Raw genomic sequence first — 12,403 nt, 5'->3', positions numbered from 1 at the left:
CCAATGCCCGAACCCCCTCAACTGGCTCCTTTCAAAAGCGAAGGAGCAGCGGCTCTACTCCGAGCTCCTCTCGGATGACTGAGCTTTTTCACCCTCTCTAAGGGAGACGCCAGCCACCCTCCTGAGGAAACCCATTTCGGCCGCTTGTACCTTGATCTCGTTCTTTCGGTCATGACCCAGCCTTCATGACCATAGGTGAGGGTAGGAACGAAAATTGCCGGTAGATCGAGAGCTTTCCCTTCTGGCTCGCTCTCTTTCGTCACAACGGTGCGATAAACAGAATGTAATACCACACCGGTGCTCCGATTCTCCGACCAATCTCACGCTCCATGGTCCCCTCACTCGCGAACAAGACCCCAAGGTACTTAAACTCCTTCACTTGAGGTAAGGACTCAATCCTACCCGGAGAAAGCACCCATCGGTTTCTGTGAGAAACCATGCCTCAAATTTAGAGGTGCTGATCCTCATCCTAGCCGCTCACACACGGAAACCGATCCAGTGAGTGCTGAAGGTCACAGACCAATGATGCCATCAGGACCTCATCTGCAAAAAGCAACGATGAGATCCCGAGCCCACCGAACTGCAACCCCTCCCCGCCCGACTACGCCTCGATATCCTGTCCATATATATTACAAACAGGATTGGTGACAAAGCGCAGCCCTGGCGGAGGCCAACCCTCACCTGGAACGAGTCCGACTACTGCCGAGAACCCGCACACAGCTCTCGCTTTGGTCATACAGAGATTGGATGGCCCTGAGAAGGGACCCCTCACCCCATATTCCCGCAGCACCTCCACAATTTCTCCTGGGGACCCGGTCATACGCCTTCTCCAGATCCACAAAACACATGTAGACTGGTTGGCCATATTCCCAGGCCCCCTCCAGGATCCTTGCGAGAGTAAAGATTGATCCGTTGTTCCACGGCCAGGACGGAATCCGCATTGTTCCTCTTCAATCCGAGGTCGACTATCGGCCGAACCCTCCTTTCCAGCACCTTGGAGTAGACTTTACCAGGGAGGCTGAGAAGTGTGATACCCCTGTAGTTGGCACACACCCTCTGGTCCCCCTTTTTGAAGAGGGGAACCACCCACCCGGTCTGCCACTCCTTAGGCACCGTCCAGACTTCCACGCAATGTTGAAGAGGCGTGTCAACCAAGACATTCCCTCCACACCCAGAGCTTTCAGCATTTCTGGACGGATCTCATCAATCCCTGGGGCTTTGCCGCTGTGGAGTTGTTTGACTACCTCAGCGACTTCCACCAGGGAAATTGACGACAATCCCCCATCATCCTCCTGCTCTGCCTCCACCACAGAGGCATGTCAGCTGGATTTAGGAGGTTCCTCAAAGTGCTCCTTCCACCGCTCTATTACCTCCCCACTTGAGGTCAACAACGTCCCATCTTACTGTATACAGCTTGGATGGTCCCTCGCTTCCCCTCCTGAGGTGTGCGAACGGTTTTCCAGAAGCACCTTGGTGCCGACCGAAAGTCCTTCTCCATGTCTTCTCCGAAACTTCTCCCACACCCGCTGCTTTGCCTCTGTCACGGCAGAGGCTGCAGCCCTTCGGGCCCGTCGGTACCCTGCAACTGCCTCCGGAGTCCTCCGGGATAACATATCCCGGAAAGACTCCTTCAGTCGGACGGCTTCCCTGACCACCGGTGTCCACCAGGGTGTTCGTGGGCTACCGCCCCTTGAGGCACCTAAGACCCTAAGACCACAGCTCGCTGCCGCAGCTTTAGCAATGGAGACTTTGAACATTGTCCACTCAGGTTCAATGCCCCCAGCCTCCACAGGGATGCACGAAAAGCTCCACCGGAGGTGCGAGTTGAAAGTCCGTCGGACAGGGGCCTCTTCCAGACGTTCCCAGTTTACCCGCACTACACGTTTGGGCTTACCAGGTCTGTTCAGAGTCTTCCCCCACCCCCTGACCCAACTCACCACCAGATGGTGATCAGTTGACAGCTCTGCCCCTCTCTTCACCCGAGTGTCCAAAACATACGGCCTCAGATCAGATGAAACGATTATAAAATCGATCATTGACCTTTGGCCTAGGGTGCTCTGGTACCACGTACACTATGAACATTCCTATGTTCGAACATGGTTTTGGGGATGGACAATCCATGACTAGCACAGAAGTCCAACAACAGACAACCGCTCGGTTTAGATCAGGAGGCCGTTCCTCCCAATCACGCCTCTCCAAGTATCCCCATCATGCCAACGTGTGCGTTGAAGTCCCCCAGGAGAACAATGGAGTCCCTACTGGAGCCCCATACAGGACTCCATTCAGGTCTCCAAGAAGGCCGAATACTCCGAACTCTTGTTTGGTGCATACGCACAAACAACAGTCAGAGTTTTCCCCCCCAACACCCGCAGGCGTAGGGAGGCGACCCTCTCGCCCACCGGGGTAAACTCCAACGCAGCGGCGCTCAGCCGGGGGCTTGTGAGTATCCCCACACCCGCCCGGCGCCCTCACACCCTGGGCAACTCCAGAGTAGGACAGAGTCCACCCCTATCCAGGAGTACGATTCCAGAGCCGAGACTGTGCGTAGAGGTAAGCCCACCAGATCTAACTGATAGCGCTCCACCTCCCGCACAAGTTCCGGCTCCTTCCCCACAGAGAGGTGACATTCCACGTCCCAAGAGCCAGCCTCTGCCGCCCGGGTCTGGTCCGTCGAAGTCCCTGACCTTCGCCGCCACCATGTGGCAGCGCACCGACCCCTTTGGATCCTCCCACAGGTGGTGGGCCCATGGGCTGGAGGGAGAAGTGCCACGTTGCTTCTTCGGGCTGTGCCCGACCGGGCTCGTGGCAAACCCGGCCACCAGGCGTTTGCTCACGAGCCCACCGTCTGGGCCTGGCTCCAGAAGGGGGCCCCGGGCTTCCACCGGGCAGGGTCCCTCTATCCCTTCCTTGATATTCCATTAGAGTTTTTGAACCATTCTTTGTCTGGCCCCTCCCCTGAGACCTCTTTGCCATGGGAGACCCTACCAGGAGCACAAAGCTCCAGACAACACAGCCCTCAGGTTCATAGGGACACACAAACCTCTCCACCACGATAAGGTGATGGTTCCCGGAGAGGATTTTTTCCATCTTTTCTTGGCTTTATGCACATACAATAATACAATAATACAAATTTTTACCTGGGGTGCCCAAACTTTTAAGCTCCACTGTATATGGGTGGAACTATCCCATAAAATAAGCAAGTGTCATGTTTACAGTAATCACTTACTCTGTGGACAGCTGTTTATTGGGTCCATTTGGCGTTTTTCCCAGTTGACTTTATTACACTGGAAAAAAAGTCAAGGACTGCAAGATGCCTCATGTCCTGAGTGAGCGCAACTTCCTCCTCCTGTCGTTCTATTTCCAAACCACGCAGCTCCTCTTCTGAAAACTCTGGTTTGTAAAGGTATGCTTCTGGATCTAGACTGTCTGAGAATTCATCCTCTTTGTCTCTCACAAAATCCACTATGTTCATCGCCATTCACTGTCTACTGTAGGAAAAATAACCAGCTATTCACACCTGGTGTGTTGATGGAAGTTGGGGGGGTTTGAGGTTTTGCGTGATCTCTGTGCCCATGTAGTAGTGCTTCGGCTGCTCTTCCACCCAATATAGTCCCAAATCAATATCTGCCTAGGAAATCGTCTAATCTTAATCTTTATATCATTTTGACAATATATATCTTAATGTCGCCCAGCCCTACCAACAGTTTTGTCTAATGTTTCTCAAATTTCATGAAGGTATGCACCCTTTTTAACAATCAGGTTATACCATCTGTATGGACTTGATACTATATTTGTAAATGTTTCTTAGGTCTTGATTGCCTCCCATTTACCATCATATGAACTGAGGCACAACCAGGTGGAGTCAATTTTCCTGTCAGCCATTGACATGTATGGCCACCAGTTTTGTCCAGAAAACTTAAAGGTTAGCATTGTGTGCAGGAATTTCATTGCAATCATTGTTTTGTAGCAGCTGGAATGTCAAACGAATATTGTTTTTATTTCTTTGGCACAGAAACTCATTCTTTCTGAAACCTCCATTTTTGATGTTTTGCCCAATTTCTTCTATCACTCCAATCAAGTTGTCTGCATGGCTGCCTTGGAGGTATGGTCAGCAGATTCACACATTTATTATGCATTTTTATTTCTTTATTAGTGATAATAACATGTTCTGTTTGGACTTTCAGGTGTATGTGCGCAGAGGTTACATCGCCTATGAGCTGAATAGCATCCAGCATCACCAGCTGCAGGATGGAACTTGCGCTGTAGACTTTCAGTTTATGCTGCCATCATCCCATCCAAACAGGTAAAAGGTTTCCTTCTCTAAACTATGTGATGTGTGTGCTTTGACTGATCGAGCAGGATTTCATCAAACCAAAAAAACAGACTTGGGAGTCCTATAAACTGCTGCTGTAACTGCTTATGGCTAACATTGAATGAAAAATGCCTTCACCCAATGGACATTAATGTGATTGTGCACAGCGCCTTGTTAAGTGCTTTGATCATAATGCCTTGAGGTAGAGTTACAGTTTGATCATCCACTGCTGATACTCACCTGTCGATCATTTGATTTCAGAGGGAGCAGCCCTACTCTGAACAGGTAGAGTAAAGCTCCTCCCAACCAGCCAAACTATCTGATCTTGTGTATGTCTCGCAGCAATGCATGCATAATGCACTGTCCCTCATTTATCAACCTAACTTGGAAACCAGCGCAGCTTTGAGCGCAGAAATGCTTTTACGACAAGCTTCACATGGGATTCATGAAACGTTCGTATTACACCAATCAGAGCGTAAGAATGGTCGTACATTGATAAATGCAGCGGCTGGAAACGATTGTAATTTAAATGTCACACCCCAACACATTCTCGGTTTTGAGGCCTCGCCCATACTATTAACAACATGGCCAGACGTAATCCAGCTAAAAAGTGGCACCTTTCAGAGGCAGATATTGAAACCCAGTGTTGTTTAAATTTTACTTGTGAGTCAGAGCCAGGCAACAGCTGTGAGGGAGAGCGTGTGTCCTCCCCCCGTTCTGGACCACCACCCCGACCCTCTCTCCTGACAGCAGAGGGGCTGCAAAAACAAGCCAAAATATGTCAGTCAATAGCAGAAAGAAATCGTTCTCTTAACAAACGAAAACCTGAAGAATAACGAAAAATGTTGTGCATTGTCAAGTTTCCTGTATTGAATATCATTGCCAAACATAACACTTAACCTTTTTAAAGCAAGGAGTACTATCCTGTCTCCTTTGTATAGCTCCCACTTGGGGCTGGTCTGGACCCTGCTACATGTGCACTGTTGCTTGGCTCATAGAAGTCTTCGAAAAGAGCCAGATCTGCCATTGTCGATAAGTGATCAACTGATAACTTCTCCTTACATGCTGCACCGCAAGTCCACACTGACTCAAAAACTTGCATACACAAGATCAGACCAGACGTGAGATTTTTTCACAGTCTATGTTCACGTTCAAATGGATAAATGCCGATATTTCCTTAAGAATCGGTGTACGCCCTTCCTACGCCTGTTTTAGGTCGTACGCACGTGTCATAAATGAGGGCCACTGTGTTGCTTCTTCTCGTCTGTTCTGAGAAACCAGAAACATTTGCTTGAGGACTCCTCTAACAAGTCCTTTTTTAATTCACTTTTTAGCTTAGCTTCTCCATATATGTTTCATGTTTGTTGCTTAGCAATAGTACGCTTTTTGAGAGGTTCATCCTTTTATATATTTCATGTTCCTCTTAAAAACTTCAAACCTGAGATTTTGTTGACTGTTACCACATGGGGAGCCTGTATTCTCCAGCATCAGACGTTAATTCTTGATTTGCAACTCTCAATCAGATATAGTAACAATTGCTTTTATAATTCAATCGAATATATGAAACATACCTATCAACTGTATGTTATTATACTTGAATACGGGGGTGATCATACTTGCTTTTTATCAAATAGACATCCAGACTTGCTTTAATTGCTCTTTGTAAGAATATTTGTACTCTTGGCTGGTCAGTGTTGTTTGCTAAAGCAAACCTCTCCATGTGCTAATATAGTGGCTCTGTTGTCCTGTTTTCAGGGTTCCAGTGCCAATGAGTGGATCAAGCCATTTTCAAATGAGGCGGCAGAGCAGCGAGCTGTTCCTGGAGGGAGCCTTGTCTCCACCTTGCCAGCGCATGGGCGCCATGGTGGCTTTCCAGTGTTTTGACGACTTCAAAAGGTCACTATAACTTGCCTTTCTCTCCTATGTGTTATTGGCAAATATGTATAGATCGAAGTAAAAAGTAAAAAAAAATGATGTATTGCATGCTGACGTGTTTCTGTTTCTTTTGCAGGAATTTTGATGAGGTTCTCTCCAGCTTTGCGGAACCTGTCTTAGAGAGTGCCCCGTTCTCCGAGTCCTGCTCCAGTCTCTTTGATGAGGACAACTTCAAGGTGAGTGTGGTGGGTGTGTAAGAGTCACTTATCAATAAAAAGTCTGTTTTCATCTGTAAATCCACAGCCACCAATTTCTCCCACATCCTCTACAGAACACGAGGGACAACCCAATCCACATCATTAACGTGTCCATAAAAACAGCCGACGCAGAAGATGACGATGCCTTGGTCACAGCCTTGACTGCCTTTGCTCAGTCAAAGGTGAGCTAGCTTCTTAACGCATGACTGATTCTTATAAATCTGAGATATTGTTTCAGTATCTTATATTGAATTGAAATTTCTGTTGTTGTTTTTTTACAACAGAGACTTGTCCTCTTTGAATATGGAATCAGGAGAATCACATTTTTGATTGCACAGAAGGTAATTCAACACCAATGTCACCTGGTCCACTATTATCACTGGGTCCACTTTATACACTCGTATATTCATAATTTATTATTTAATTTTAATTACTCTTTGTTATTTACTTTTTATTATGTTTTCTTTTAAAGGACACTGATTGACAAAATATATGCATAAAGTGTGTGCCAACTGGACACAAAACGCACACACAAAAATTAAGTTAAAAATAAAATTGGTGGGGCGACCTCTAGCTCACCCAGTAGAGTGTGCACCCCATGTAGGCCGAGGCCTTGGCAGCAGCCCGGGTTCAATTCCGACCCGTGGCCCTTTGATGCGTGTCATCCCTCCTCTCTCTCCACTTTCCTGTCTTCAAGCCATCCTGTTGATTAAAGACCATAAAAAAGCCCCCCAAAAAATAAATAAATTAATAAATAAATAAATAAAATAGCTGTATTATATTATATCTTACACAAAGTTATACTATATTATGTTATATTGGTGCACTATACTATACTACGGTATACTGTATATACTGTTATAGTACTATTTACGATATTATGGTATTCAATATTCTATTATTATCACACTACTGCACCTTATACAATGTCTCATTTCCCTCACTATTTCATAATATACTATACTATGTTAATATGTTACATTGACCCTTGCAATATACTCTATTATATTTTAAAACTCTGCTGCTATTAGTTACACCACTCACTTTATCAGGTCATCTATCTCCAAATGCGTTTTATAGTTTTAAGTAATCTCTTTTTTCTATTCTATTTTAGTTTATGTACCTCGTATTATTTGTCTGTTACTTTCTATTCTTAGCTGTATTTATCTATGGTGTTTCTGTTGTACTGCTGCAACAACTGAATTTCCCCACTTGAGAACAATAAAGGTGTATTTAATGTATAGTTTAATGTAGATACTCTGTTCTTAGCATAGCTGTCCTCTCTTGTGAACCATATATCCAAATTCCATTTAAATTCTTTTATTGTCTTTAAGCTAAATGTAATGCAGCATGGTGTGTCCGTTCATACCCTTTTATACTAAAATATATTTAGTTGCTGCACTCATTTAGTTCCCAGTATAACTGCTTGCGAACAAGTACACGTTTACTCTGAAAGGACACTTGCTTGGTATCTAAATGTATTATTATTTTTAAATGTCATTTCAACAGCGAGAATTCCCCAAGTTCTTCACTTTCAGAGCTAGAGATGGGGTAAGTTTTTCTTTTTGTCAATGAGCTGATATGCTGCTGTCTGAGGAGCTGTGTGTGCCAATCTGTGCCTCTTTTTAGTTCCAGGAGGATCGTATTTACCGCAATCTGGAGCCGGCTTTAGCATTTCAGCTAGAGCTCAACCGCATGAGGAACTTTCACATGACAGCCGTTCCCTGTGCCAACCACAAGATGCAACTGTACCTCGGTGCTGCTCGTGTTCAGGAGGGGGCTGAAGTCACAGACTACCGCTTCTTCATACGAGCTATAATCCGCCACTCAGATCTCATTACAAAGGTAAGCAGAGCACCGATAATGTACAGCTTATTGATTCTTTAAACAAATAGACCTAATGTTTTCCCACAGCAAAAGGGTTACTATTGCCTGATTAAAGACAATGTTGTAATATTTGGTTAGTAGTAATTATTTTGGGGATTTAATAACTCTTTTATTCACAAACAGGAAGCCTCCTTTGAATACCTTCAAAATGAGGGAGAACGTCTTTTGTTGGAAGCCATGGACGAGTTGGAAGTGGCCTTTAGTAACACCAATGTCCGCACAGACTGCAACCACATCTTCCTCAACTTCGTCCCATCTGTCATTATGGACCCCTCTAAAGTCAGTGTCCAGCATGTTTATGCTACCATAGTGCTATATTATTAGGATCATTATTCATGGTTGCACACAGGTCTCACAATTTATGTTAATTTGCTTTTGTTTAAGAGGTGTCATAATATGTTCCCTCTAACATTAATATGACTGCTTCATCAACCTCAGATAGAGGAGTCTGTTCGCTCCATGGTGATGCGCTACGGCAGCCGTCTTTGGAAGCTGCGGGTCCTGCAGGCTGAGCTGAAGATCAACATCCGTCTGACACCAACTGGGAACGCTATTCCTGTCCGCCTGTTCCTCACTAATGAGTCTGGCTATTACTTGGACATCAGCCTGTACAAGGAGGTCACCAACCCCAGTTCTGGACAGGTGAGACAGTGGACTGCAGTGGCCTCCTGTTTAAGCATTTTGAGAAATGAAATGTGGACCAAAACATGTGGTATGTTACAGGAGGTTGTCAAATGAATCACTATTTTCCTTTTTCAGACCATGTTTGAGTCATATGGAGATAAGCAGGGTCCTCTACATGGCATGCTGATCAACACTCCGTATGTGACCAAAGACCTGCTTCAGTCCAAGCGCTTCCAGGCTCAAACTCTGGGGACTACATACGTCTATGACTTCCCTGAGATGTTCAGACAGGTACTGCTAACTCACTGAATTTGGGTTGTTTTTTGATTTTGTTCCTAAGGTGTCTGACTTATAACATACAACATACCCCTTTAGGCACTGTTTAAGCTGTGGGGTCCAGGAGACAAGTGCCCTAAAGATGTGCTGATGTGCACCGAGCTGGTTCTGGACCATCAAGGTCTACTCGTGCAGATGAACCGCCTGCCTGGAGACAACGATGTAGGACACTTTTTAGAGCGTTTATGTCAGTTCATGTTTTCTTGGTGTGATGATGCTGATGATCACTATAACCATTTTTCACCAGGTGGGAATCGTTACCTTCAGGATGAAGATGAAGACTCCGGAGTACCCAGAGGGCAGAGAGATTATCGTCATCTGCAATGACATCACTCACATGATCGGCTCATTTGGTCCTCAAGAGGATGAGCTGTTCCTCAGGGCGTCTGAGCTGGCTCGGGCCGAGGGCATCCCCCGCATTTACATCGCAGCCAACAGTGGAGCACGCATCGGCCTCGCGGAAGAGATCAAACACATGTTCCAGGTGGCCTGGATTGACCCCAGTGACCCTTACAAGGTGACCCCTGAAATGTATTTGTTGAATTATACAGAAGTGGAGGAAATGACCCTGGGGAATACTGTAGAAATATCTATGTCCAGTTTCACATTTCTTAAGTTATCTCCATTTCTCTGTAGGGTTTTAAGTACCTCTACCTGACACCGCAGGACTACACACGGATCAGCTCCACCAATGCTGTTCACTGTCACCATGTAGAGGAAGGAGGCGAGTCCAGGTATATGAAATCATTGGTTGTTTTCATGAAGTAGGCTCTCACAGAGCGTACCCCAACTCATCAAATGCTGACACTTTGTCATGGCCCTTGGCGTCAGATACCAAGGCACAAGGCACTCACATGATCGCAGGATGAATTTGTTTACTGCTATGTTAATGTTCTGAATATTGAGTACAGCCCCTTTAAATATTTAACCCTTAAGTCGTGTCTGTGGGATAATAGAGTTTTGTTCTTCTTGGTCTTCATCACTGTGCCCATCTGTTACAGGTACATCATCACTGATGTCATTGGGAAGGATGAAGGTCTCGGGGTTGAGAACCTGCGAGGTTCTGGCACCATTGCTGGAGAATCCTCTCAGGCCTATGAGGAGATTATTACAATTAGTATGGTGAGAATGTGGATCTGATTTCTCTGAGTAAAAGAAGCCCATTTGATCCTCGGTGAAGTCTTCCTGAGTTACTTATTATGCTCTTGCAGGTGACGTGTCGCGCTATTGGAATCGGAGCCTATCTAGTCCGTTTGGGACAGAGAGTGATTCAGGTGGAAAACTCTCACATTATCCTGACTGGAGCAGGTGCTCTTAACAAGGTTAGTTGGTTTAACAAATGCCACTGATATTGATAAATATAAAATGTATTATAATTTATAATATAGTCATCAAGGTTTGTGTGCCAGAAATTGTATGTTAGGATATTTTGCTATGCATGCCATCTGTTGTGAATGTTGTCTGCAGTGGGATAGTTTGCAATAACAATAACACTTGAGAAAGTGGAGGACCGTGGTCATTGAGGTCCCTGTTTCTGTTCAGGTTTTGGGCAGAGAGGTCTATACTTCCAACAACCAGCTGGGAGGGATCCAGATCATGCATAATAATGGAGTCACACACACCACCGTACCGGATGATTTTGAAGGCGTCTTTACGATCCTCCAGTGGCTCTCCTATATGCCAAAGGTTTCGCTGAATGTGTGAAAGTTCATGCTTTTTTGGTCTATAAAAGTAACCAAATAATTCTTGAGATCACTACGTTATAATGCTTCTCCTCCTTACAGAACAAACACTCCCCCGTGCCTGTCATACCAACTACTGATCCGGTAGACAGAGAGATAGAATATGCTCCTACAAAAGCGCCGTACGACCCCCGCTGGATGCTGGCTGGGAGACCACATCCCAGTGAGTGCCAAGAAGCGATTTTCACTCTGAGAACATTCTCTTTCAATAATCAGCTTGTTAATTCCATTTTTGACTGTGTGTCATTAGAGGTGAAAGGTGCCTGGCAGAGTGGATTCTTCGACCACGGCTCTTTCATGGAGATCATGGAGTCTTGGGCTCAGACGGTGGTAGTGGGCCGAGCACGGTAAATCTGTTTTCACTCAGTGATAAAATATTTTTAAACCTTACACTTAAATCGCCTAATACATCTGTTGAATACAAACAGGTTAGGAGGAATTCCCCTGGGCGTCATTGCCGTTGAAACACGCACAGTTGAGTTCACTGTCCCAGCAGATCCAGCAAACCTGGATTCAGAATCTAAAGTGAGAAAATGTCACCACGTGTTTTATGATATAAAACTTATTACATCACGGTATATCAGCTCTGCCCTTGTTTTTGTGTGTTCATGTCAGGTTCTGCAGCAGGCTGGCCAGGTGTGGTTTCCAGATTCAGCCTTTAAAACAGCTCAGGCGATCTGTGACTTCAACCGGGAACGTCTGCCTCTAATGGTGTTTGCCAACTGGAGGGGCTTCTCTGGTGGAATGAAAGGTATTTGATTGACAATACACTTTGCAGAGAGACTGCATTAAAATCAAGAGCTTTTGTCATTAAATATATAATTCTATTATGCCCAGATATGTATGACCAGGTATTGAAGTTTGGGGCCTACATTGTGGACGCCCTGCGGAGTTTTCATCAGCCGGTGCTGGTGTACATCCCTCCACACGCTGAGCTGAGAGGAGGCTCATGGGTGGTGATAGACCCCACCATCAACCCACTGTGTATGGAGCTCTATGCAGACAGAGAGAGCAGGTACAGTACATGACGCAGTTGTGTTTTTATTAATGCATATTTTATGGTGTTCCCAACAAAACCAACAGGTGTTTGTGAGAATAACCAGTTTCTGCCTTTGTTGTTGCTGTTGTGCTTGTTTGTGTCCAGAGGTGGCGTGCTGGAGGCTGAGGGTACAGTGGAGATCAAATTCAGGAGAAAGGACCTGCTAAAGACGATGATAAGACTGGATTCCCTCTACGCTAGTCTGGTTGATCAGCTTGGTAAAGACTATTTCTTTCTCGACTCACTGAACCAATTGCCTTTATTTTCCTTTTAATTGCAATACGGCTGGGATGTTCATAATGTTACTGGCAAGATGTGGAGTCACGTAGTC

General features: G+C 45.5%; 1 protein-coding gene across 4 annotated transcripts in view; it reads left to right on the top strand.

Moving 5' to 3' along the window:
- Window positions 1-12,403, top strand: part of acacb (acetyl-CoA carboxylase beta) — a 31,186-nt gene that overhangs the window by 13,561 nt on the left and 5,222 nt on the right. For 3 of the 4 annotated variants that reach the window (XM_032516414.1, XM_032516417.1, XM_032516416.1), the window contains 25 exons: window positions 3,809-3,922; window positions 4,013-4,102; window positions 4,185-4,303; window positions 4,574-4,597; window positions 6,068-6,208; window positions 6,324-6,423; window positions 6,519-6,626; window positions 6,729-6,785; window positions 7,954-7,995; window positions 8,074-8,289; window positions 8,455-8,610; window positions 8,770-8,973; window positions 9,091-9,246; window positions 9,331-9,453; window positions 9,539-9,808; window positions 9,928-10,025; window positions 10,293-10,413; window positions 10,503-10,613; window positions 10,834-10,977; window positions 11,076-11,196; window positions 11,284-11,380; window positions 11,462-11,558; window positions 11,649-11,784; window positions 11,871-12,048; window positions 12,178-12,290. In XM_032516414.1, the coding sequence (XP_032372305.1) occupies window positions 3,809-3,922; window positions 4,013-4,102; window positions 4,185-4,303; window positions 4,574-4,597; window positions 6,068-6,208; window positions 6,324-6,423; window positions 6,519-6,626; window positions 6,729-6,785; window positions 7,954-7,995; window positions 8,074-8,289; window positions 8,455-8,610; window positions 8,770-8,973; window positions 9,091-9,246; window positions 9,331-9,453; window positions 9,539-9,808; window positions 9,928-10,025; window positions 10,293-10,413; window positions 10,503-10,613; window positions 10,834-10,977; window positions 11,076-11,196; window positions 11,284-11,380; window positions 11,462-11,558; window positions 11,649-11,784; window positions 11,871-12,048; window positions 12,178-12,290 (3,136 nt within the window). The remainder of the gene's footprint in view (window positions 1-3,808; window positions 3,923-4,012; window positions 4,103-4,184; window positions 4,304-4,573; window positions 4,598-6,067; window positions 6,209-6,323; window positions 6,424-6,518; window positions 6,627-6,728; window positions 6,786-7,953; window positions 7,996-8,073; window positions 8,290-8,454; window positions 8,611-8,769; window positions 8,974-9,090; window positions 9,247-9,330; window positions 9,454-9,538; window positions 9,809-9,927; window positions 10,026-10,292; window positions 10,414-10,502; window positions 10,614-10,833; window positions 10,978-11,075; window positions 11,197-11,283; window positions 11,381-11,461; window positions 11,559-11,648; window positions 11,785-11,870; window positions 12,049-12,177; window positions 12,291-12,403) is intronic. The other variant, XM_032516415.1, reaches the window with a different exon arrangement.

The sequence above is a fragment of the Etheostoma spectabile genome, chromosome 5 (genome assembly GCF_008692095.1).
Source record: "Etheostoma spectabile isolate EspeVRDwgs_2016 chromosome 5, UIUC_Espe_1.0, whole genome shotgun sequence".
NCBI lineage: Eukaryota > Metazoa > Chordata > Actinopteri > Perciformes > Percidae > Etheostoma > Etheostoma spectabile.
Note: the sequence above shows the minus strand (reverse complement) of the source record. Positions and strands in the feature narration are given on the sequence as shown.